At 42.7% G+C, this 24,715-nt stretch overlaps 1 protein-coding gene across 1 annotated transcript in view; it reads left to right on the forward strand.

Moving 5' to 3' along the window:
- The window catches only part of ETS1 (ETS proto-oncogene 1, transcription factor), a 165,106-nt gene that overhangs the window by 75,215 nt on the left and 65,176 nt on the right, over nt 1-24,715 (forward strand). The window contains exons 3-6 of the mRNA XM_069224505.1: nt 4,087-4,287; nt 6,512-6,589; nt 7,310-7,558; nt 12,739-12,999. Coding sequence (XP_069080606.1) covers nt 4,087-4,287; nt 6,512-6,589; nt 7,310-7,558; nt 12,739-12,999 — 789 coding nt within the window. The remainder of the gene's footprint in view (nt 1-4,086; nt 4,288-6,511; nt 6,590-7,309; nt 7,559-12,738; nt 13,000-24,715) is intronic.

A 24,715-nucleotide genomic window follows, 5' to 3' on the forward strand; every position in this document is an offset into this window, starting at 1 on the left:
TCTCATTTAGCATGCACTAACCTGCGGATTGTACACAACATTAAAAATTATCAGCACCCCCTGCCTCTACTGCCCAGCTTTTGACTCAGAGTCCACAAAGGAAGCACCTTTCACTAAAAGGGAATCTTGCTTCTTATGTGTCTCCTTGGCTTTTAAAGAGGCATCCTTTAGTATTGCCTACATCTTTCCAGGGAGAAGCCATCTACGTGACCAAGCTTCCTGAACTAGTACCGGCCAATGGGAATCAGCTGAATCCCCAGTCAATAAGGTAATGCATTGGATCCCCCATAAATGCAACTACCTTTCTTTTAGATGCTCAAACATCATGTTTGCCTAATGCATGTCAAACAATTCATGTCCTTACAACATTAAGCTGGCCATAAGAGAACGGGCTACAGTGGACGGACTCCTGGCCCGGTCGTGCCCCCCACAGGACTCACATGTACAATTCAGATTGGCCTCAGAGTTGATGTGTGGTGGTGGTAAGTCAGGTGATGTCCAAGTTCGTTATCATCTCAAAGTAGTGAAGATCTATGCCCAGCTGCAAACTCCAGGAGTGGCCCCATGAGCATCACCGGAGCAGTACAATGGCTCCACATCGAGACCATAGCAATTGGATTTGACACCCATTATCAGGTCCCAATGGAGAAGGAAGTTATGTTCCTCCGATCCTTTCTAATGCTTCCACCATAGAGGGACTTCCTACATTACTGCTCAAGGATGTCGACTGACTACCTGGCAACTACCAGAATATTGGAACCTTTGAGAATTTAAATAATGTAGCTATGCTTGGCAGGTACAAGGAGGATGCAGTCACAGATAATAAACATCTACGAGATGCCAGTGTAAGTCACTTTCTGAGGCCCCTCTACTAAAGGCCCATGGTGTGTTCTCTCATGGAACATAGCTGGCATAAAAACCAAACTCAGTGACCTTCAGTGGGAAGTTTTATTGACAACTGTGAAGTTAGTGTTTTCCAAGAAACATGGTGCAATGAATCTTGTTTTAGATGTGGAGGTTCGGATTGTTTTGTCCAGCTTTGGTACAAGCAAGAGGTCGGCCTGCCAAGGGCTTAATTCTCAGGGTAAAAAACTTGCGAAACTGTAAAATCAAGAAGCTGCCCGGATCTTCCTCCAGCCTCCTTGGCCTATCATTGCGCAAAGAAAATAGATGTGTTTATCTATATAATAATGTGTACAATAGGCCTCTGGGTGCGGCTAGGGAATCTCCCATTCTCGTGCATCTAGAAAATCAGCTAAGCACACTACCCTCTGAAGCCGAAACAAGAGTCATAGGTGTCTTTAGTGTGACATTTGAACAGCTGGTTATGATTCATTCCCAAGTGTGGCATTTCAGAAGTGAAGAGAAGCCAGGGTTAAGATTTTGTATTGATAGATCTCTGTCTGACCAAGATGGTGCCCCCACATTTAAACGCCCCAATTGCTCAAATAGAATAGACTACATATTCTTAACTGTGCATATTTGGTCATCTATGAAAGACATGATTGTATTGGAAAGGGAGGACACTGACCACAATGCCTTGAAACTAGTGCTGTCTGGTCTGATTGCCCCCATCCCGGACATAACAAAACCTAGCATTTTGGCCAGTTCAGTTTAATCACACAATAAAAATGCTTTCAAGTGGGAATGTGCATAGGCATACCCAGACCTCTTAAACAAAGTATATTCACGTGGGAAATGCCCTGGAAAAAATGTGCTGCCTACTGGATGATGGTGCAGCCCCTAACATAATCATAAAAGTCCATGAGGACGTGTTTGCAAGCTTGAGGGACATATTTTTCAGAGAACCTAGGGGCTCAGCTAAGAGTACAAAAAACCCTGCACACATGGTGTAACGCATAGTGCAGGGCAGCAGAATCTTTAATCCTGGATCTTATTAAAGCAAAAAACCTGAGTGGCATCCCCGTGGCCTATAAAAACTACAAAGGATCAATAACACAAGCTAAAGCCTGTTGATGAAAGGAGGCCAGAGCAGATTTAACATAGGTAGCATAATCTGGTGACTCCAAGACATTCTTGAGTATTATAGCACTTGGTAGCCGTTCTCCAGCGTGCTCAGTTGCTTTCCACGTACAACCGCACAGGTGGGTAGACCACTTTGAGAAGCTATGTTCCACAGTCACTGTCAAGGAAGGAAGCAATCAGTATGGTGGGCCTGGAGTTACCGCTGCTTTAAATAAAGTAGACACCCTTGAGAGAACTAGCATGGGTTCCCTTAGAGAGCTTAAATCAATTGTGCCCAAAAATGCCCCAGGCCCAAACTGTGTCCCAGCTGATCTCTACACTTCAGAGCCTGACATTTGGGAAGCTTATATAAACGACATATGAACGGCAATCTTAAAAGGGGGCCTCCTACCAGAGTCCTGGTGTAGAGCCGAGATTGTTCCAATTTATAAGAAAGGGCGGTGGGACAAACCAGGTAACCTCAGACCTATGAGCTTAATTGATGGGCCCAGAAGATCTTCTGTAAGCAAGTCTTGGGATTGCTGACTGACTGGACACAAAACAACAATATATTTTCAGATTTGCAAGCAGAATTCAGAGTTCCTTTCCAAGACAACTCTATCTGAAGTTTAAGTATGGGTCACCCCCCTTCCCCCTACATAAGTTCACTGCCAGATGGGAACAGGTCCAGCAAAACATTTCCAGCATGCAATACTGCTCCAGAATCTTTAACTCATTTTTTTATTTTTTATGTCGCTTAACGATTCCAAATTAAGAAGTGGATTATTCCATTATGCCAACTTCTAGGTCTTGTGACCTCAGAGACAGCCCTAAGGATCCTGAAATCTACCACTAGGAAAGTGATCATGGTTGGCATGGCTACATTTCTCGATGAAGTCTGTTTAATCGCAAGCAACTAGGTGCACCAACCACGTCCCTCCCTGTTTTAGCAAATGGAAGCAGCCGGATTAGGCAGCAGGTGTTTGTGTTTTTTTCTTTTTTTCCTCTTTCTCTTGCCAATGGTCAACATTATTGCTCTAACTCCATCTTTTTGGTGTCGGCATAGAGCAGTCCAGGCCATATCCCATTCCAAAATAGCCCTGTTGGAAGGTTGCTTACTTTTTCCTGAATTCATTGGGACCTGATAGTATTAGCGTTTATAATGAATGGTAAGCATTTTCAGCGACAAGGGATGGAAGCCCTAACTACTGATCTTATTTTAATTGTTTTTAATTACAGGAATATGTATTTGTCAACGCTGCTGTAAGATATCTGTTGTACTTTATTGCATGTTTTCTGGATTTGTATCTGAAAAAACAATTTTGATTTGAATTGTAAGTTTGACGGATGGCTCTGTCAGCATGACAGAGTCGTATGTAAGACTTACATTTTTCTTTTTTTTTAAATTCCCAAAGCAGAATTGTCTTTTGAAAAAGCAGTGCCTCCCCCCTCCCCCCCCCTCGCGGTGTGAGTTTGCTTCCATGGCGAGGGAGTCATTGAGCACTGTTCAGTGCCCCTTACTTCTAGGCTTTTCCTAGTGGTGACGGGTAGTGAATATAGGCTGCATTTCTGCCTGTCTAAATTAGGTGAGTGGACATATAGTCAAAATTCCAGCGGTTCTTACTCTGTCAGATCTTTGAAGAGGTTTGACCGTGGCAGGGACGGAGTAGTCTCTGTTGTCGCCAAACTATGTTCTGCCCAAATCTAAATGGGGGTGGGGAGGGTGAACAATAATGTTAGCAGGGAGGAAAATCCATTGCTGTTGTGACAGAGCTTCTTCTCCACTAACAATTAAATCAAGCCTTTGTGGTATTGTATGTCAGAATAAAACGGTCAACAATATCCGTTATGTCCTAAATATTGTTTACAAAAATATTATCTGACAGGATTTAGATTTTCTAATATTAACTCCAATGAGAGAATATTTTTGTAAACAATATTTAGGAAACAATATTTATGTAAAACATTATCCTAGCACCATACCCTACCCTATGGATGATCACAGAAGTCGACTAGACACTTCAGAAGGCAGTTTCCACCTTGTCAGTTTGTGCAGAGATCATTTTAAAATCAATGCTCTAATTACCATTGAACCTTTCCTCTTCCGTTGGCACCTCCTAGACCCCCGCGAGTGGACAGACGCCCACGTCAGGGACTGGGTCATGTGGGCTGTCAACGAGTTTACCCTAAAAGGTGTGGATTTCCAGAAGTTCAGCATGAACGGTGCATCACTCTGTGCCCTGGGTAAGGAATGCTTTCTGGAGCTGGCGCCAGATTTCGTCGGGGACATTCTATGGGAACACTTGGAAATCTTGCAGAAAGGTAAGTGCTGCCTGCTCAGTAACAGAGCCCCTAGATAATGACGTATGTTATGTTGCAAATGATCACAATGTCGACCTCTTGGCTAATCTGGAAAGCACAAGCACACCGAGTGGAAACTAACTATTTCTAGAAAATCTAAGTTTATTCACCAGATCAAAGCTACATCATCGTTTTCAGAGAAGTTTAAAACGTAAGTTTCAAAAGTGGTTCTCTGATTTGATCTCACCTTCAATACAAGACTCGTTGAGTCAGTGAGATAGTTCAGAAAGTTGAACACCTGTTGCAAGTGTAAGTTAGTATAATGCAGAAGACCATTTCTAATCCCGACAGATCCTGCTGCTGCGTAGGCCTGATCTGGGCGGTGCTATTATACATTGTATTCACTGTTATTTTATAATATATTTTAGTGTTCCTCCCGAAAGTAATTCCTCTCTGAAGTACATGCGCAATGCAAGATCACCCCTATGATGCCGCACAAAGGACATCAGGCGGGGGTTTGATGTGGAATATAAGGTGCACACCTTTTCAGTAAACATTTGTATTTAGAAAATACTATTATCCAAACATGAATAAGACATGGACTATGCGTTTTAGGATGACTACGTTGATATAGTAAAGAGGCCCATTTTCTGCAACTATTTTAGGCCACCAGAGCTTTTCTAATTCTTCTCCCAGAAATTTAAGGCATGCTCAGAATACATAAATCGGATTCTTAACACAATATGCAATAGTTCATATAACCAAAGTATCATTTTATTAGAGAGGAAGCTTTTATTTTAAGCCAGCAAGTATTCCTTTATTGCCATCAACAAATGTTTGCCTTTTTTGATCAGACAAAGCAAAAGAACACTAATGAAACCATATACGTTTTATTACTCACAGTACTTTGCAGGTATGTGCCTTTGGCCTCTTTACTTGCAAAATCGTTCTGTATGTATCTTATATGCATATACAATGAATATATGGCAGGGGCGTTTTGGGACGAGCCAACATACAGCACAAGCTGTTTGGTTGCACAAGATAGCTTGTGTGTGTACCAAGAACATACAGGAGCTTGAAGCCCTCCCACCACTTATTGATTAGCCTTCCCGTCACTCTCATTTAGTGGCTTCTTAACTTATGGCTTTTTTGTCAATCTTGTGTTTGTTCCTGCAATGCAGTACAGCCTCCTTGCAACGGTTTTGATTGGGTGGCTTCTATGCTTCATCTGCTCGCTTTTAGGGAACTCATTTTTACTTTTTATTTAAGCATTTCATCAGAATGTATGTGTTTTCCATCTTCCTTTCTCGTGTGCTTTTCTCCCCCTCCTTGTTCTCTCTGCCCATGGGCTTCTGTCACTCTATCCACATTGGCCTTCTTCTCACTCACCGGTGCTCTTCTGTCTCATTCTGCGCTCCACGCTGCTCTCTTTCACCTGTGTTCTTGCCCTCCTGTGGCTGTTCCCACACCCCTCAATTTACATGTGCAACCCGCTTATCCATTTTTTCATTGCTTTCACGCTATGTTTTAAAACAGTACTTTTATGCTACCTTTTTAAAATTACTGGTCCATCTCAGATTGGTAAACCAAAAAAATGCCCTTTTGGATGCATGCTCATGCACATTGAGTACATGGGCATGCATAAAAATGAAGCAGTAGCTGCATCATCACCTCTGTTTTTTTAGGTCCTGCTGCACAGCTGCTGCAGTGCTGGGCATCATGGCTAAAAACACGTTTTAGCTAAGCCACTAGGCCCTACAGGCGAGAGCTGTTGACTTCGATAATAGCAGTCAGCCATTGTTTGTATTTGATTCCACAGCTTACAGTATGTGTGGATTAGTTTACATTAGTACCAGCACATTGTGTATTTTCTTAGTCCAAGGGCCACTCTGGCTCACTACATTACGTTTTTTTAACACTTTTATTTATTGGTATTTTAAATTATACATATTATTATTCACGATGCCATAACGGGTTACACAGCCCTACTGTACACCATTTAATTGTCGTCATTGAATTGAATGTCTCTGCTTAAGTCTGTCCCTGTGTATTCGAATTGCGGCCCTTACCACCCAGCATTTGTAGGGAAATGAAATGACCTTCGGCATTATTGTCCCAGACCTCAGAGTGCATTCCCTGCCTTCGCTTCGTCAATAAATGTGAACCAGTTCAATGCATATAACATGTTTATAAACAAAATAAAATTCAGATGTTTGGAACTTGTTTTGTTCTCTCCCCTACGCAGAAGATGTAAAACCATACTTGATCAACAGTGCAAATGCTTCTTACCCTGAATCCCGATATACCTCCGACTACTTCATAAGTAAGTCCGAGCTGATTTATTTTCCTCCAAGTTTAGCATGTCTTTGTGAAACTGCTGTAAAGTGGGTCGTGTCGGCATTCCGGACTGGTTTATTTTCATGACTGATTTAACCATGTGCTTCTTTATTTATTTTATTGACATTCCTTACATTCTTCTCGCAGCCTCCTTTAGTTCTCCTTCTTTGAAGTTTGTTCATGTGTGTGTCATTCCGACAATGCATTTCCTTCTTCCATTACCGCTAAACATTACCTGTAGCCATTCATCCATTAGTTCCCTACAGCCATCAGTTGTGTTCATACATCTGTCCATCACTTCCAATGTCTACAAATCTACTTGATCCCACATCCGTTCAATATCTGTCTGAACAAACGTGCACCCAATCACTCAACATCTAAATTGTGCTCCATACATTCATCCGAGTTTTGTCCATTTACCCACCCATGCCTCACCTATCCATCCATTGGTATTTTCAATGTCAATCTGTCCGTCCACTTACCGTACTCCAAGACATTTAACTGATCTTTCCATCTCGCATCATTCTGTCCATACATGTACGCATGCATTCACACACCATTCAAAGAAGGACTTGATCTTTCAAACCTACTCGGATCTGTCTCTCCATTATTGTCGCCTTGCAAAACTCACACATGTGTCCAGATGGGATTGTGGTGCTAATCTTGGAAAGATACTTAACTGGATTCAAAACCTTCATGTCTGTAGGTTATGGCATCGAGCATGCACAGTGCGTACCCCCCTCTGAGTTCTCGGAGCCGAGCTTCATCACAGAGTCCTATCAGACCCTCCACCCAATCAGCTCGGAAGAACTCCTCACCCTGAAGTATGAGACCGATTACCCTTCTGTTCTCCTTCGCGACCCCCTGCAGACAGACTCTCTCCAGGCAGACTATTTTACAATCAAGCAAGAAGTGGTGTCACAGGACAACATGTGTGTGGGGCGCATCAGCAGAGGTGTGTCATATTTTCTTTCTAACTAGTTGTACAAGTTTCCTAAAGGTCAATATGTCTTTGTGTTTGGGGTTAAGCGCTGTTTAACTTGTGAAACAAACAAATGCAGGGTTCCCAAATTTTTTTTAAGCCCACCACCAGTACCAAGGTCGCCTTGTCTTGATCCCACCTCATGCACTTTCTTCCACCACTCCAAATTTACTGACCAATTTTCTCTCCCTTGAAGGTTCTTTTTCCGTACTTCCCCCTTTGTCACTGTTTTCCTATATTTCTCAAGATCTGCCTTTTTGTCTTTTGCTATGTTCCAAAGTCTGACCAGAGAAAAATAAGTCATGTGTCCCAAAAATTACCGAAGAAGGGCACCAGCCTCCCATCAGCAGGGTGTGTTCAGAAAACGAATTGGGGCAGAGATGGGGCTGCAACCATAATAAAATGAAGATATGCAATGTGGATTCCTAATGTGAATGTCAAAGAGAGACAAAATCGACAGTTGTTTAAGCTTCTAAACTCTAAGCTTTACACAACTATTTAAATCTTGCAGCTAAGAAAACTAGCCAACTTTTTCTTTCCTTGAATATGAAACAAAGGGGGCAAATAATTGGGGACGCAGCAAATCAGTTTATGTATCCTAAGACCATCTTAATAAAAAACTCAACAATGCCAAGCTGTGCCCCTTCGTGCCCAATCTAGCACCAATAACGTTACATATACAGGGAAGGGAATACAGGGCTGTAAGCAAGCTATGCTCCAATGAGCTACTCCCAAACATTATTTCATGCGGCTAAAAAAACTTAATAGTGCCCAGTTGTCTCTTCTGCACCACCAAATATACCTGAAGAACGCAAGGCCACACAATAATCAGCCATCGTGATCTTAGACAAGTTCCTATATGTATAAATGGAATCTAGGCCTCCATGCAAACCCCTATATCTTGGCAGAGGTGCAATTAGACTTAGGAAGCTGGGGGAGGCTAACAGATCAACCACTGGAGGCAGGGCTGACATTTCAAGCAATGGCATGGAGCGAGCTTTAGAATGAATATAAAAAATAGCAATACATTGTACATTTTTAAAAATACAGTTCAAACTTGATACGATTACAATAAGCATTTTTTATGGATAGGACAATGTTTAGAGGCTACTGATATGTTTTAGTGTATTTGACAATGTTTAATAGGCTACTGACAGAGATCTTTAAAAAAAGACAAACGTGATTTGAGGACAGAACTAAAAAGCAGTTTCTACATATTTCAGTACAAAGAACTTCAGAACCTGTTTATGTGAAGTTGTTTCAAGAAACCACCATCCTTTTAGCCAATGCTCCAAAGATTCCTTCTGTGAAATAATAATAAGCTCATCAAATATTTTGAATTCCTTCTTCAGAAAGGCACTGCTGCCTGACTGTTACATCTTACGTTTTCAGTCTGCTCATCAGGATATTGCAAGATATACTTCTTCAAGGTTGCGCAAATGTACAGGTCTCAGAAAACTCAGCTTAGTGGGTTACTGCACCTGAATTTGGGATGTCTGACTGGCAAGTCATGGCTTGATTCCTAATGCACCATCCAGTCCTTCTTAGATTGAATATGTGAGTGCCAAAGAACAGCAATTTTTATCCCTTTCTGCAATTGAATTAGTGAGCTAGAAACTCCCACTCCAACACTTTGTGTTGAGTTTGCGTCACTTTTGTGATGCAGATCGAGCATAAATTGTTAATAAATGTAGGCCTACATCTCTTTGTACGATTTTGGCAGCCTATCTCATACTGTAATAGCAGTTTTTAATAATGACTTACATATTCACAGTGTTACAGCCCCAGGATTGAACCTAGTGCACCAACGAGATTTGTTTCTGTGACGAGTTACATAAACAGACCTCTGCAATGATCTCATTTAACCAAATGAGCTTTCATAACAGAAGAATGCATTCCTCATTCATCACTTTAACACAGTTCTGTACCTTTTTATGCACTTCAGCCTGTAGAAAATACTTTGTACAAGGCTGCAACTGAGGCCCCATCTCAATAAAGACACCGTTTACACTTCTCACTGATTCTGTTACAATAAAAGACCAGCTAGCCAAGGGCAGGAGAGAAGGCGCCCCAGGCCCCAACAGACTTCCGCCTGCAGTTTTTAAGCACAACAGGCCCCTCTGGGGAAAGATTTTTGAACCTCTCTTCCTGGAAATAGGTCTCACAGGAATTATTCCACAGTCCTGGAATGGGATCCATAATCTCCCCTATTTCTAAAACTGGGGACAGGTCGCTCCCTAATAGCTATAGTCTGATTGCCTTAATTGACAATGATGCGAAGTACTTTGCAGGTCTGCCACTTGATCATCTGCTTGCATGGACTACCTAAAAGGGAATAATCCCCAAGATCCAAATTAGATTTTCTAAACAAACTGGCACCTTCACGAACATCATGGCCATTGCCCTCTTAATCGATAAGACCGTAACACTGAAACGTCAATTCCATCTGTGTTTTGTTGATTTCAAGGCTGCATTTGACCACGTGGATAGGAATCTGTTGTGGAAGAAGCTTGAAAACTGGGGAATCCCATTTCCACTCTTACGCCTGATAATTGCCCTGCATACGGACACATAGGTCCAGATAAAATCGGGTACAGGCATCCATCTCTCAAGGAGGATCCCCACTACCAAAGACTTAAAACATGGCTGTGTTTTGGCCCCCCACACTGTTCAGTCTATACTTAGCAGACCTAGCGGGCTCAATTACCTTCACAAACTCGCTCCCCCCAAAAAAATCGGAGACCTGGAACTACCATGCCTCATTTACTACAATGACCTCGTATTGATCAGTCATACAGAAAAAGGCCTTAAGAGACTATTATACGTTACTCAATATTACTCAGCCACCAACACCTTGACAATAAACTTTGGAAATACTCGCACATTGTCAATCAGAACTAAGGCACCTCCAAGAGCATGGTTCTGGGTCAAGACACATCTTGCTCAAACAGACAAGTACAAATATCTGGGAGTGGTCATTGACAAATCAGGGAACTTCGTGCATCAAAGAAAGTGAATAATGGGAAAAGACTTAGCTATAGCACTATCCTTAAAAAGACTAAAAATTCATCTGAATGGTCCTTCATACACCCCCTCCTAAAAGTACTAAAAGCCAAGCTCCTGCCCACAATAACATATGGGAGCGAAGTACAAAGAGGTAGGGACATAAATATCTTAAACCAAGCAGTGAGCAAAGTTTACCGGCTGATCTTCAACCTTCCAATCTTTTAACTCCAGAGACTGGAGTTTGGCTTACTGGATCATTCTTTGTCACGACGTTGCGCATATATAAACTTCTGGAGCAAAGCCTGTGGTGCCACTCCGGACTCTCTTAATTACCACATGTGGCAAGAGCTCAAACGTAAGAACACCTCCTTGTTCAGAATCCACCTAGATGACTCACTTAAGATGACCGGGGTCAACGATCTCTGGAGGATCTCAATCCGGCACAGTGCCTTCAAGAAAGCAGCTGGGAAATCAATCAGGTTTCAGTCACTACTGGAGGGCAAAGCAGCCTTCTCACAGAGGTCTCATGCATGGAGGACTATGCATACCTACACGTCTTTGGCACCACAGTCATATCTAGGCGAGGGTTTCTCAAGACGAACAAAGGAGAAATTCTTAAGGTATCGTCTTGGTCTCTTGCCATTTGCTTCAAAAGCAGCCCCCTGCTTGAGAGCTACAACCAACCCTATCTTCTGCCTGCGTGGTGAAGACACAGAAGATCTTTTACATGTCCTCTACATATGCAACCACCTTGCACCAGAACAAAAATCCTTACTAAAGAACAAATTCAATGAAAAAGGCATACGGACACGGAGGCAAGCAGTGCTGGCGTGCCTCACACCTGGTGACCTGGTGACCTGTTGCTGAATTGTGCTTTCATGAAATTTCTATCGCTAGTGACCCAAAAGCAGCATTCAATAAATCAGCACCATCCCCCCTCAGACTCGCATCAGGACTGTTTACTGCCCAAAACTTGATATTGGTCTCTAACGGTACCAAGAGACGCTCTACAATGGAGCCAGAAAGTTTTAATTAGTAATTGACTTATAATGTTTTAAAATGTGTTCATATGTTTACGATGGAGCGCATATCCAAGCAACTGGAGAATGCGCAAATCTTTTAGATGATAAATTATGATTTAGTAATACCAACCATCTCAGCGCAGCCCAGCACGCATCAGTAAAACAACTGTGTGTGCCCTGGAAGCTGCAGCAACCCAGGCTATGAAGCACAACGGGGAGAACTAAAGGATTCTGGGGCATAATGGGCGTTGCACACCTGATCTCGGGCTTGAGCATATATATGACGAATCAACTATGGCCTTAAACCTCTTCACAGTGTGCACAACCACAAGCAGAAGATGCTGCTATTTTATGTAGAGTTTGGTAATAGTTTGGGACATACTGAAATTACAAAAAAGCCTATGAGTTGTGAAGGGCTACAGGATGAAAGTTATCTTCTGGATCTGCGTTATGAGAGCAGGAATCTATTAAAGTTTGCTATGATGTGGTGGGCATTTATTAACCTGCAAACATAGCAATACCAATTACCATTTAACGTTTTGAAAAAAAGAGTGAACAAGTGTTTCTGTTCTGCACAATGATTCTGATGTTCTTGGCATTTGTAAGTCGGGCAAACTGCCTTTTTAAAACACATCTGGACAGCCCAATGCCATGAAGTACAACACTGTTTTGTGGTCGCAAAGGCTGTGATGCACAAAATCACAGGCTTTGCAACTGCAAAACAGTGTGTCATTGACATGCCTATACATGTAGGAGTGCAATATGAGGAAAAATGATGTAAGTGCTAAAGCAGGAGTGGAAGAAGCAGGAAACCATGAAAATAGGAAGAAAAAGAAAAGGCCCGTCAACTCGTGTGATTACATATCTGTAGATGGATTAGGAAGAGCTACAAGGTAGATTTAGAGGTATCAAGTGAAACAACAAAGTAAATGAGAGTGGATGAGTGACAGTCTTACAGATTTCAAGAGATGGATTGTAGAGTGTATTGTAAACTTTGAATTACTGAGAATGTTATAGTTTGATGGAGTTCATTTTCACTGATCTTACTGAAGCATCGGTCTTAAAGAGGGAAGGAGTTGGAGTGGAGTGAGTTCTTAATTAACCAGCTTCTCTTCTTGCCTATAGGTAAGCTGGGTGGGCAGGACTCGTTCGAAAGCACCGAGAGCTACGACAGCTGTGACCGCCTCACCCAGTCCTGGGGCAGTCAGTCATCCTTCAACAGCCTGCAGCGTGTCCCATCCTACGACAGCTTTGACTCTGAAGACTACCCTGCAGCCCTTCCCAGCCACAAGCCCAAAGGTACCTTTAAAGACTATGTCCGAGACCGAGCAGACCTCAACAAGGACAAACCAGTCATCCCTGCTGCAGTCCTGGCTGGATACACAGGTAAGGGTCATGTAACTCGATCTGATACATTCTAAATATAATGGCTATCGGGGCTCATAGAAGCCAATGGGTCAGGTTGGAGTCCTGAGCGCTGCTTTTCCATGCTGGGTCCATTTAGGAAAGTTCTTCTTGGTAATACAGATTTCCATTAAGAACCTTAGGACTTTGCCTTAGGAGTTGGTTATTTTACCATATTTGGACTCCTACTTGACATACAGTCAAGATTTTAATCTTAATAGCGAAACTGCTTAACATCAACATGTGTTTTATCTTTGATCATGCAGTGCTTAATTCTGCTGGGCCAGGGTGCTTCTTGAATTACAGTACCTCACTCAGCTACATCATTATTCATCAAATTACATCATGCATCGCTATGGTACAACGTAGCTAACAAAGAGCAACCCGTTTCACCCTTTGTTATCAGGGTTAACCCAGCCCTACAGTACATACTGCAGTGCTGTGGGGCCCCCAGTGACATCGTAGTTAGATCTGTGACGCTACAGTTCACCCTTAACTTCATAGTACCCAATGAGACATCCCTCTGTGCCAGGTCGGTCTTGCAACAGTGCTTTGCATATGTAACATCGCAAAGCTCCTCCTGCAGTTTTTCGTTACCATCCCCCCACTTCCTGCTACCTAGTTCAGGAAGCCCCTGGCCAGGCAGATATACTGGAATGCTGAGTTACTATTGCACCGAATAAGGTGGGCCACTGCACACAATGCACTGCTGGTGATGGTCAGAATCTTCTCCCCAAAAATAAAGTGTCATCATTTTTAGAAACAAAAAAGAATTTCACAGACAAAAGGGCAAAATGATTCTGCAGGATCGGGGGAGAGTGCTCCCTCAAAGGGGGCTAGAAATGCTGCGATTGTTCTAGTGCAGAGTTACACCTGCTCCCCAGAATGCCAGTCGTGCACAGTGCTGTTTTAAAGCCGTTTTACTCCTGGGTTTGGGTAGAATGTGTGTCACTCCAACCCAACTGTCAGAATCGCCTGGAGCCAAAGCACCAAAGTAGCAACAGAACATACTACACACACAGCTCATCAGAAAAGCGCAGAGAAGCACGGAGGGGACGGGCAAAATCGATTCCATCAAAAGCTTAGACATTCTTGTGCCACCCGGCTGCGAGATGTTTTTTCTCAGGCAAGCAGGGCAGCATGAAAGCTGTAAAAGCAGGGTAATGATGAAGTGAGTAAAGTATGATGTGGGAGGTGTAAATATAGAGTTGCAGTGGGAAACTTAGGGACTGAGCTGCGGGAGCTGTACAAAATTCAGAGGTGTGGGTAGGAAGGTAGCTGAGGCCAGATAGTGGTAAATTATTTTTTCGATTATATAGATAAACTGTAACAATAATAATACACTAATTAGTTACTAAACACAGGTGTAAGAAACAACTACAGAAAATTGGAACACTTTTAGGCTGCGAGAAAAAAGGCCCCCATAGCATGATAAAGAGGAGGAGGAGAGTATTGCTTCTGAAGTAATGATGGTTATTAGCAGTGAGTGTCAGAAATGTTCTAGCTCCAATACATAAACTGTGCGTAAATTAATTGTTCTCAACCGTGAGGACATGTAATGGCCACATTCACTATATGTGCCAGTTACACATACAATAAGTGGGTCATGCCGAGCACAAGACAGCCCAGAACAGCACAAGAACGTTAGGGTGGTAACCTGTCAGCGGATGGTTTCTCTTCACCTTTTCATGTCCTGTGGTTTGCAGAGGAAGGAGGAGCAGGTGTGTCTCAGCTGTGCACCCGAGCATATCTCTCCAGTAGCGCAGATACGTTCACACCAGCGAAGGCGAGACCAAAAAGCAAAACACATCTGCTGCTCCACATTCAAGCACACTTTCAGAAAAAAAAACATTTACAGATGTTGCCGCTACTCTGTGGTTGCAAATTTTACCCTGTAAATAATTATAGAAAATTAGTGCTTCAGGTTTTGGTACTTATACAGGGAGTGCAGAATTATTAGGCAAGTTGTATTTTTGAGGATTAATTTTATTATTGAACAACAACCATGTTCTCAATGAACCCAAAAAACTCATTAATATCAAAGCTGAATATTTTTGGAAGTAGTTTTTAGTTTGTTTTTAGTTTTAGCTATGTTAGGGGGATATCTGTGTGTGCAGGTGACTATTACTGTGCATAATTATTAGGCAACTTAACAAAAAAAAATATATACCCATTTCAATTATTTATAATTACCAGTGAAACCAATATAACATCTCAACATTCACAAATATACATTTCTGACATTCAAAAACAAAACAAAAACAAATCAGTGACCAATATAGCCACCTTTCTTTGCAAGGACACTCAAAAGCCTGCCATCCATGGATTCTGTCAGTGTTTTGATCTGTTCACCATCAACATTGCGTGCAGCAGCAACCACAGCCTCCCAGACACTGTTCAGAGAGGTGTACTGTTTTCCCTCCTTGTAAATCTCACATTTGATGATGGACCACAGGTTCTCAATGGGGTTCAGATCAGGTGAACAAGGAGGCCATGTAATTAGATTTCCTTCTTTTATACCCTTTCTTGCCAGCCACGCTGTTGAGTACTTGGACGCGTGTGATGGAGCATTGTCCTGCATGAAAATCATGTTTTTCTTGAAGGATGCAGACTCTTCCTGTACCACTGCTTGAAGAAGGTGTCTTCCAGGAACTGGCAGTAGGACTGGGAGTTGAGCTTGACCCCATCCTCAACCCGAAAAGGCCCCACAAGCTCATCTTTGATGATACCAGCCCAAACCAGTACTCCACCTCCACCTTGCTGGCGTCTGAGTCGGACTGGAGCTCTCTGCCCTTTACCAATCCAGCCACGGGCCCATCCATCTGGCCCATCAAGACTCACTCTCATTTCATCAGTCCATAAAACCTTAGAAAAATCAGTCTTGAGATATTTCTTGGCCCAGTCTTGACGTTTCAGCTTGTGTGTCTTGTTCAGTGGTGGTCGTCTTTCAGCCTTTCTTACCTTGGCCATGTCTCTGAGTATTGCACACCTTGTGTTTTTGGGCACTCCAGTGATGTTGCAGCTCTGAAATATGGCCAAACTGGTGGCAAGTGGCATCGTGGCAGCTGCACGCTTGACTTTTCTCAGTTCAAGGGCAGTTATTTTGTGCCTTGGTTTTTCCACACGCTTCTTGCGACCCTGTTGACTATTTTGAATGAAACGCTTGATTGTTCGATGATCACGCTTCAGAAGCTTTGCAATTTTAAGAGTGCTGCATCCCTCTGCAAGATATCTCACTATTTTTTACTTTTCTGAGCCTGTCAAGTCCTTCTTTTGACCCATTTTGCCAAAGGAAAGGAAGTTGCCTAATAATTATGCACACCTGATATAGGGTGTTGATGTCATTAGACCACACCCCTTCTCATTACAGAGATGCACATCACCTAATATGCTTAATTGGTAGTAGGCTTTCGAGCCTATACAGCTTGGAGTAAGACAACATGCATAAAAAGGATGATGTGGTCAAAATACTCATTTGCCTAATAATTCTGCACTCCCTGTACTGTAAATAGCAGAGAAGGCTGGGTTCGCAGACTGCAAAAATTGCAGGCTTCTGTTTTCGAAATGTTGAGACCAGAATGTTGTCACATCAGTGGAGGTTTTAAAATTTGACTAAGTGTGTTTGATATAGGCAGCTTTGGAGGCCCAGCTTTCCATCTCAGAACAAAATACCGAGTATTCCTGGTTAATATGAAACCCATGAGAGTCCCCAGAACCACTTGATCTGGGGGAAGGGCACACTGTTGGCAGCACTGGACTATTTGGCACATACCATTAGTCCTTAGTTTTACTTTTCTTTATTTGTTATGCACAACCACAGGTGTGATTTAGATATTGGCGGACGGGCTACTCTGTCACAACGGTGATGGATAGACAGTCTGCCGAAATCTAAATCCAATTATTCCTTATGGGATTTAGATTTTGGCTGACAGAATATCGATCACCATTGCTACGGAGTAACCCATCCGCCAATATCTAAATCAGGCCCCATATCATTTAAAAACCTTCAAGGCATTCAACTAACTAAAATCATAGAATAACAAAAGCCACTGGAATTATGAGGCAAAAGAACACCAAATTATGCATCAGGGTTGATTAAGTTACTCAGGAAGAAAAGACAAATTATGCAGCATAATGTGGCACCTTTTGAGATAGAATTACTTCATTATTTTGTAATTTTTACACAAGGTAATACTGCCCGGGCAATGATTTCACATAATTAGTACTAGTTTAATAACCAAGTACAGAAATAGGTATGGGTAACATGGCTCGTTAGCCTTTCCAATAAGCCTTCCACTGATCACAAACATACGTTGCAATGTTTTTAGCAACTTTTGATGGGTTGGAGCTAGTTTTTTTTTTTTTTTTAAATCTACAGATTATACAGCAGGCTGTGGACTATGTAGCAAATGCAGCAAATCCATAACAGTTCCACTGGCCCTAATAACAGAATAATGCAAAATTGTAGAAATGCTAAACAGTAAAAAACAACAAACATACAAGAAACCACAAGAATAGGCAACAATACAATTTATCATTCTCAAAAGAGACCTCATCCCAACCTCTCTTAATGTATCTTTTCTTTTGAGCGCTGGATTCAATTACTAGTGAACAATATGGGCCTCATTTATTAGGAAATGATGCAGCGTGGTGCCGCAAGCAATTTTGCTGCACCAAGCTCCGTCATTTAAAAAACGTAGGACTGCACCGTGTTTTCAAGAATATGGCACATCCCTGTGTCTTCCCCTAATGCCAGCGCTAAATCAGCTGCCTAGCGTCAACGCAGGCACCCTTGCGTCATGGTGCAAGGATGCCTGAGTTGCGGGGATAATTGTTTATGTGCACAAAGGGACACCTTCCTGCACATAAACAATCATTAAGGGTCATTGCTCCTTCTACGTGTGTTGCAGAATGCAGCACACATAGAAAGAGCACAAAACGGGGAGAAATAAAAGTATTTCTCCTTGTTGCGCCTCTCTAATACCCTTGGGAGGTGTTAATTTTTGGCACTGCCTCAGAGTTACGATTTTTTGTAAATCCGGGCAGCGTCAAACAGCAATGTGTGTTGCGTGGGTATGCCCACAGCAATACCCATTGCACGTTCCTTTGCTGCAGAAAACTGCATGGAGTGGCCCATATTTATAACGTGGCCTTAAGCCACGAAAAGTGGCGTAACACGACTTGCAATTATGGAGCAGGGCATAGTGCCACCGGAGCATCACTAGAAGTGATGCTGCGGTAGCGTGGCGCAAGGGCCCTTTCCGCGATGACAACTTTGACTAGGTTTAGTGAACGTTGAGACCCTTTGAGAAAAACAGTGAAGACTGTTGCAAGTGGTGGTATCCCAGAGCTCAGGAATGGTCACAATTATGTGGCGGGTTCGACTGCTACAACTATTGCACTGAGAGTAATTAATAGGTTTTTTTTATACAGGTGGTGGACCAGATCATAGTTAAGCTGCATCTGAAGAGATGAATATTGTTTAAATGTTAAATTGGAAGACAGCGCTGCAGAAGAATACTTTTTTAATGGAAAGACAGAGATTCTTCTAGGTTGGATTAAAGGCCCTAAATTACATTGTGGCTGAGGTCCCATTTTCGCAAAAAAGGGGATCTTTCATGTTTAGATTGAGCCATATTGTCAAAGCTGTACTATGCTGTATTTTTGGGCTAGTAAGCAGTTTTCAGGAGTGGGACTGTAAGCTGCATGCAGAGCTGGAAACCCTCAAGTACTGGTTAAGGTAGGCCCACATCGTTGTGTCCTAGGTATTCATTTTGCAATAAAAAGTGATACGTGTTAGTGGCGGTGCACCACCAGGGCTACATTTAGGGGCATATTTATACTCCGTTTGCGCCGAATTAGCGTCGTTTTTTTCGACGCAAATTCGGCGCAAAACTAACGCCATATTTATACTTTGGCGCTAGACGCGTCTAGCGCCAAAGTATGAGTAAAGAGCGTAATTTTTTAGAGTGAACGCCTTCCTTGCGTTAATGAGATGCAAGGTAGGCGTTCCCGTCCAAAAAAATGACTGCGACGCAAATGCGTCGTATTTATACTCCCGGGCAAAAATCACGCCCGGGAGTTGGCGGGGCCGAAAACCCCGCATTTGCGCCACTTTTTAACGCCTGGGTCAGGGCAGGCGTTAAGGGACCTGTGGGCTCAAAATGAGCCCATAGCTGCCCTCCCATGCCCCCAGGGACACCCCCTGCCACCCTTGCCCACCCCAGGAGGACACCCAAGGATGGAGGGACCCACCCCAGGGACATTCAGGTAAGTTCAGGTAAGTATACATTTTTTTTTTTTAATATATTTTTTTTGGCATGGGGGGCCTGATTTGTGCCCCCCTACATGCCACAATGCCCAATGACCATGCCCAGGGGACAGAAGTCCCCTGGGCATGGCCATTGGGCAAGGGGGCATGACTCCTGTCTTTACTAAGACAGGAGTCATGTAAATGGCGTCTGGCCGTCGTTTAAAATGGCGCAAATCGGGTTAAGACGATTTTTTAGCGTCAACCTGACTTGCGCCATTTTTAAGACGCCCTAACGCCATTTTTCCCTACGCCGGCGCTGCCTGGTGTACGTGGTTTTTTTCCACGCACACCAGGCAGCGCCGGTCTGCTTGCGCCGGCTAACGCCATTCAATAAATACGGCGCCCGCATGGTGCTTCAGAATGGCGTTAGCCGGTGTAAAAATTTTTGACGCTAAACTGCGTTAGCGCAGTTTAGCGTCAAAAAGTATAAATACGGGCCTTAATGCACTAGTACATGTTTAGACGGTCCTTTCAAATTTAGAATGAGATGCGTGTTCGTTCCTAATTGTTTGTAAGTTAGATTTTGCTTCAGGTCTAGATTGAAGTGCAATTGTCTGTCGCTAGTCCCATTTTGGCTCCGGTCTAGTGATACCTTTAATTGTTTTGCAAGCAACGTGTTTTTTTTAAATCATGATAAAAAAAATAATGATAAAAATACATACGTTCATAGAAAGATAAATTGGCTTTTGATCGGCGCTCTTCATCCGTTGAACTGTTCAAGTATCAATCACTTTTGCTCCCCCCTACTGCAGCCTGGGCCATGGGGCGGCTGTTCAGCCCACTTCATCCACTGGCTCTCTTGAACTGTGAGTGACATCATTTTGCTGATTCCATGTGCAGAACCGTCTGAAAAGGAAAGCGTTTCAGGCTGGTGTGCCTGGGCTCCCTAGCCAGATCTTTACTATTTTTGCATCATGCATGTGTTTGGAAAAAAAAGATTTAAAAAATAAGCTTGTCAAGACCAGACCTGTTTGCATAGACAGTGCGTGTTATCGGTTGCTTCTGAACTCTATTTAGGTATATCAGCCGTGTTTTTTTTTTTTTTAAAGTAAAGGTTGATTCACAGCAGTTCAAGAACAAAACTCTGTGGGATCCCCATCAAAAAAAGAGCTGTACCCCTTATTTAAGTAGGGGCGAATTCCCTTCTTAAATAAAAGGGGTGCAGCCCGATGCATCACAGACTTCAGTCAGAATGAGAAATGTTTCTGATAATATACCACCCCGGTACCAATGGCTGACATTTCGGTGTGCAATTACAGTTTGCAGAGAAAGGCATGCAGCTAGAGATGATTTTTTTTTTTTATCTTTGCGGCCTCGTGCTTGGCAACGCCTGCAGAGATAACCCGATTGCCTCAGTCTCGCACTGCTTCCATGGCAACCCACAGATCGAGGTCAAGATGTGAGGGGATGATAACAAGACCAAATAGGTGCCTGTGAAGATCAAGCCACCGACACATGAGACACAGCCTTTGGTTTCCGACAAGAGAGAGCGTTTTACCTGTTTGTGCGTAGGCTGCAACTGCTAGGACCTCTCCATCAAAACACCCGTAACTAGACAGGTAGCGGTGGGGAAGATTAGGCCGCGTGCTTTCTCAGCTGATATACTGCACATGACAGCACTGTTCTGTAATTCTGCTTAGTTGGCAGCTGGTATGGGCTAGTTATAATTACACCTGCATAGTCGGGCTACTTTGGAGAATTGGCATGCTTCACAAGAAGAAATAGTTTCCAAAATCTGCAAAATCTGGTAAAAATGTAATGACACATATCAGAATGAGCAAATGAGATACTGTAGTAAAACTAGGGACAACACAGGGGAAATCTTTAAAGATCCTGGCAACCTTGAAGTCCCTGGCTGTTTTTCTTATCTGCACAGGACCACTATGCTTCCGAGCATCTGTCAAACTTTAGGAGGCAATTCATAACATTGAAAGGTATGGCCTCACACACACCCTCACTGTCATGGTTCATGATCGGCTCACCATCCTTGCTCACCAAAGCATTCTCTAATGGCGGGCAGGCTTCCCAGAATTCACAGGAAGCACTTGAGAATGAGGGATGGAGGACGGGATTCAAACACTGCAGAATAGAAATCTCAGTGACTTCTTGGTGGGGCCTACCTTTATTCTACATCGGAGACAACAAGATAATTGAAAACTAAGGTGATGCCTTGGTAAAATGTTTGCTTCCGCATTTAGTAGTTCAACATGTTTCAGTCGATGGCCCCATCTGGGGTCAATGGCATTCATCAGGATCAGGGATCCCTAGCTCTCTTTTCTGGTATTTCACATACTATACATACAGCAGACATAGTTACATGATACTGAACTGTATATTTCTTCTTCCTGCTGAACAAAAAACGCTACTTACACATCTATGTAAATGGTCCCTAAACTGAACTAGGGATGACCTCATGGAGGAGTACAGCGAGAGTGGCCTTGTAGTCACACATTCATCAAAGTTACACCCTCTATTGCACCTACTTTAGCACACGTCTTTTCCCGACCCTAGTGCAAAATATGACAGCCTCTGACTGCATCAGCTTCTTTCCTGCTTTGTTTGTGAATGTCTGAGGAAAAGTGACAAAGTGCAGTGCCACCAACAAAAATGTTGAGTGAATACATCACGGCCACGTCGCTATGTGTTACAGAGGGGGAAATTCCCACTGGGTGACAGGACTTATTTTTAGCTGCAATTTACAGGTCTGGCTTGACAGCACCTCTGCCTGCAAGACATTTTGTATTTTTTTTTAATATACCTAAAGTGGGTTTTGGCTCTCATGAGGAGTATTTCTGCCACCCTTCATGCTATTGACTATTTGGTTTATCGTTCGATCTCTTATTGAGTTCCTGCATTGTAATGCATGAGACACTATTTTCCATCTCAAGCTACACCAAATCATGACACATTAAATTCTTTATTTCATAGATGGTCTATTACAGAAAAAAACATTTTCGGTTTGATTTTTTTCATGGTAACATCCTTTAATAAGTACTCAAAATACAAGTCAATCCTATTGGCTTTGACAATACTTGTTTTTAATGATATTGAATAGTATTTAGGGTTGAGCCTGGGAGAGCATGCGCTAGCGCATACGTCTCACTTGTGAGACACTATTGTTTACAAAAAGGGCTTGGAGTCCTCTCTTGCTTACCATTTGTTGGCTACAGTGGCACTCTTTCTTTGCAATTTGTTAATTGGCCTGAACAAGTCAAACGTCACTTCTGATCCTTTATGCAGAGCAGGGCCCAAGGAAAAATTAATTTCACAGGATCAGTGCCTGTCCACTGCTCCTGACTTGATTGAGGTAATATTTCTTTCCCCTTCCCTCCTCTTCTTTCCTACCTGCTGCTCCCTCTATAGCACTTTTGCCTTGTTTTTTATGTTTACAACACGTTACAAGTGCTACAACTTTCTGAAGTTGATTTGATAGCCCGGTCGCACTCACATGTTTATAGTTCCTTATCATATTCATAGTTTTCAAAACCAATCACTGAAACAGCATAGCTGGCATTTCATGGGTTGTATGAAGCTTTGAAATGAATACTTTTAGCGGCTTCTTAGATTAACACAAATATATACGTTTTTTGCTCAGCTTTACCTCGCTGCTGCTTGGCACTATTTTGGGCGACCACTGGGCTTACCCACTAAAGAGGCCTGTTTTTGATAAGCACATTTATTATTAGTCAGTTTGCAAAATTTCCTCCAGCACATGATGTCAAGCTTCATAGGACTTTGCTTTTACCATTGTACACTTGGGGCCATATTCACAAGAAAGTGGCGCATCACTATTGATGTGCCACTTTTCTTGCGACCCCCAGCACCACCATGGTAGCACCGTATTTACAATATAGCGCATTAAGGCGCATGTTAGGGGCAATAGCGTCATTTATTTTAATGCTATTCTATACTAGTTTAGCATTAAAAAACTACTTTAATTCAGTATGGTGTTAAGAGGCCTATTGAAATCAATGGGGAGCCTCATTTGAAAGCAGGCGTTAAATATAACACCAGAAATGGCGCAGTGGAATCTTGTAGGTTCCATTGCACCATGTTTAGCGACCCGCTAATGAGGGAAGGCCCCCTTTGCATACATCATGCATATATTATGCATGATGTGGTGCAAAGGGTTTAGAAGGTGACACAAACCTAGTTTGCGACACCTCGTAAATATGGCGCTATGATGGTGGCCTGGTAATGTCACAAAATTTTTGCCACAAAAGGGGCGCAAGGGCCTTGTAAATCTGGTCCTTGATCTGTCGATGTGAAGAAAACAATTTCAGTTATCGTAAAATGAAAGGGGAACATTCTGCATGAAATTACTCAGTAAGGCGGTAGGACGGATCTCTCACAAGTGTGGCACATGGCTCCTGCTTGTTTTATTTTCTTGTTTAGTTAATTTACTTATTTTATTATACTGTTTTTATTTTTGATCTGAAGAATAAGGTATCAAAAAATGTATACGAGCATTATTTTAAAACACCTGAACGTATGTACTGCTTGCTGAGGTCTTTCTTGTCTAACAGTTTGTTGCCGGTACTTTTTCATGCTGTGCTCTGATGGCTTCATTTTACTGTTGAGGACATCACTCGCCACATGCTGTGCTGGAAATGGGTCCCTCATTACTTGGGCCAAGAGTGGACAAAACATAGAACAACATACAAATAACAAGCATTAGCTAAGCCAATAGGTCTCGCCTGTGCGTGATCTCTTGGCTTTATTACTGTTTTTCTTTTTAACGTGTTGTACACGAGCTGCTGTGCAACATGGCTGGCTGCATCATAGTGCTTTTTTTTTACCTTAAGATGCATTATTGCACAAGAGCATACTGTACGCCCATTGCTTACAGCAATGCATGACTTGGAGGGCAGATGGGAATGGTGGGTGGCTGCATGGGGAGAAGAAACGGATGGGAGTGGGTGGGTGTAAGGGAGAAAAAACAGATGGGGTGACCTATATGGTACACAAGCAACGAAGGGAAAAGCAGTGATGGGTCGGGCGGTGGATCTCTGGCTAGTGGCATTAACAAAAAGATGCACAACTAAATACGTAATTTGAATTGCATAGGCGTAAGTCACGGTAACTAGCTCCATCTGCTAGGCCTCGAACACAATTACATGAAAAGGCAGCGTTCAATTCATTGGAGGCCGGTGTGATGAGAAAGGGCACAATGAGAAACACTGCCAAAGCGAAGACATGATATCTTGCTAAGTGGGTTAGGATACGGGATGGCACACAAAAAGAATAATTTCCACTTTGGAAAATAGCATATCACATACTGTGCTTTAATGTGGCACCATGGACACCTTGACAACAATGGGCTTAGATAACGTCCAACCCATAACTAAATCACTGAATTATTTCTGCCTTTTACAGACTTTGGAA

The sequence above is a fragment of the Pleurodeles waltl genome, chromosome 3_1 (assembly GCF_031143425.1).
Source record: "Pleurodeles waltl isolate 20211129_DDA chromosome 3_1, aPleWal1.hap1.20221129, whole genome shotgun sequence".
NCBI lineage: Eukaryota > Metazoa > Chordata > Amphibia > Caudata > Salamandridae > Pleurodeles > Pleurodeles waltl.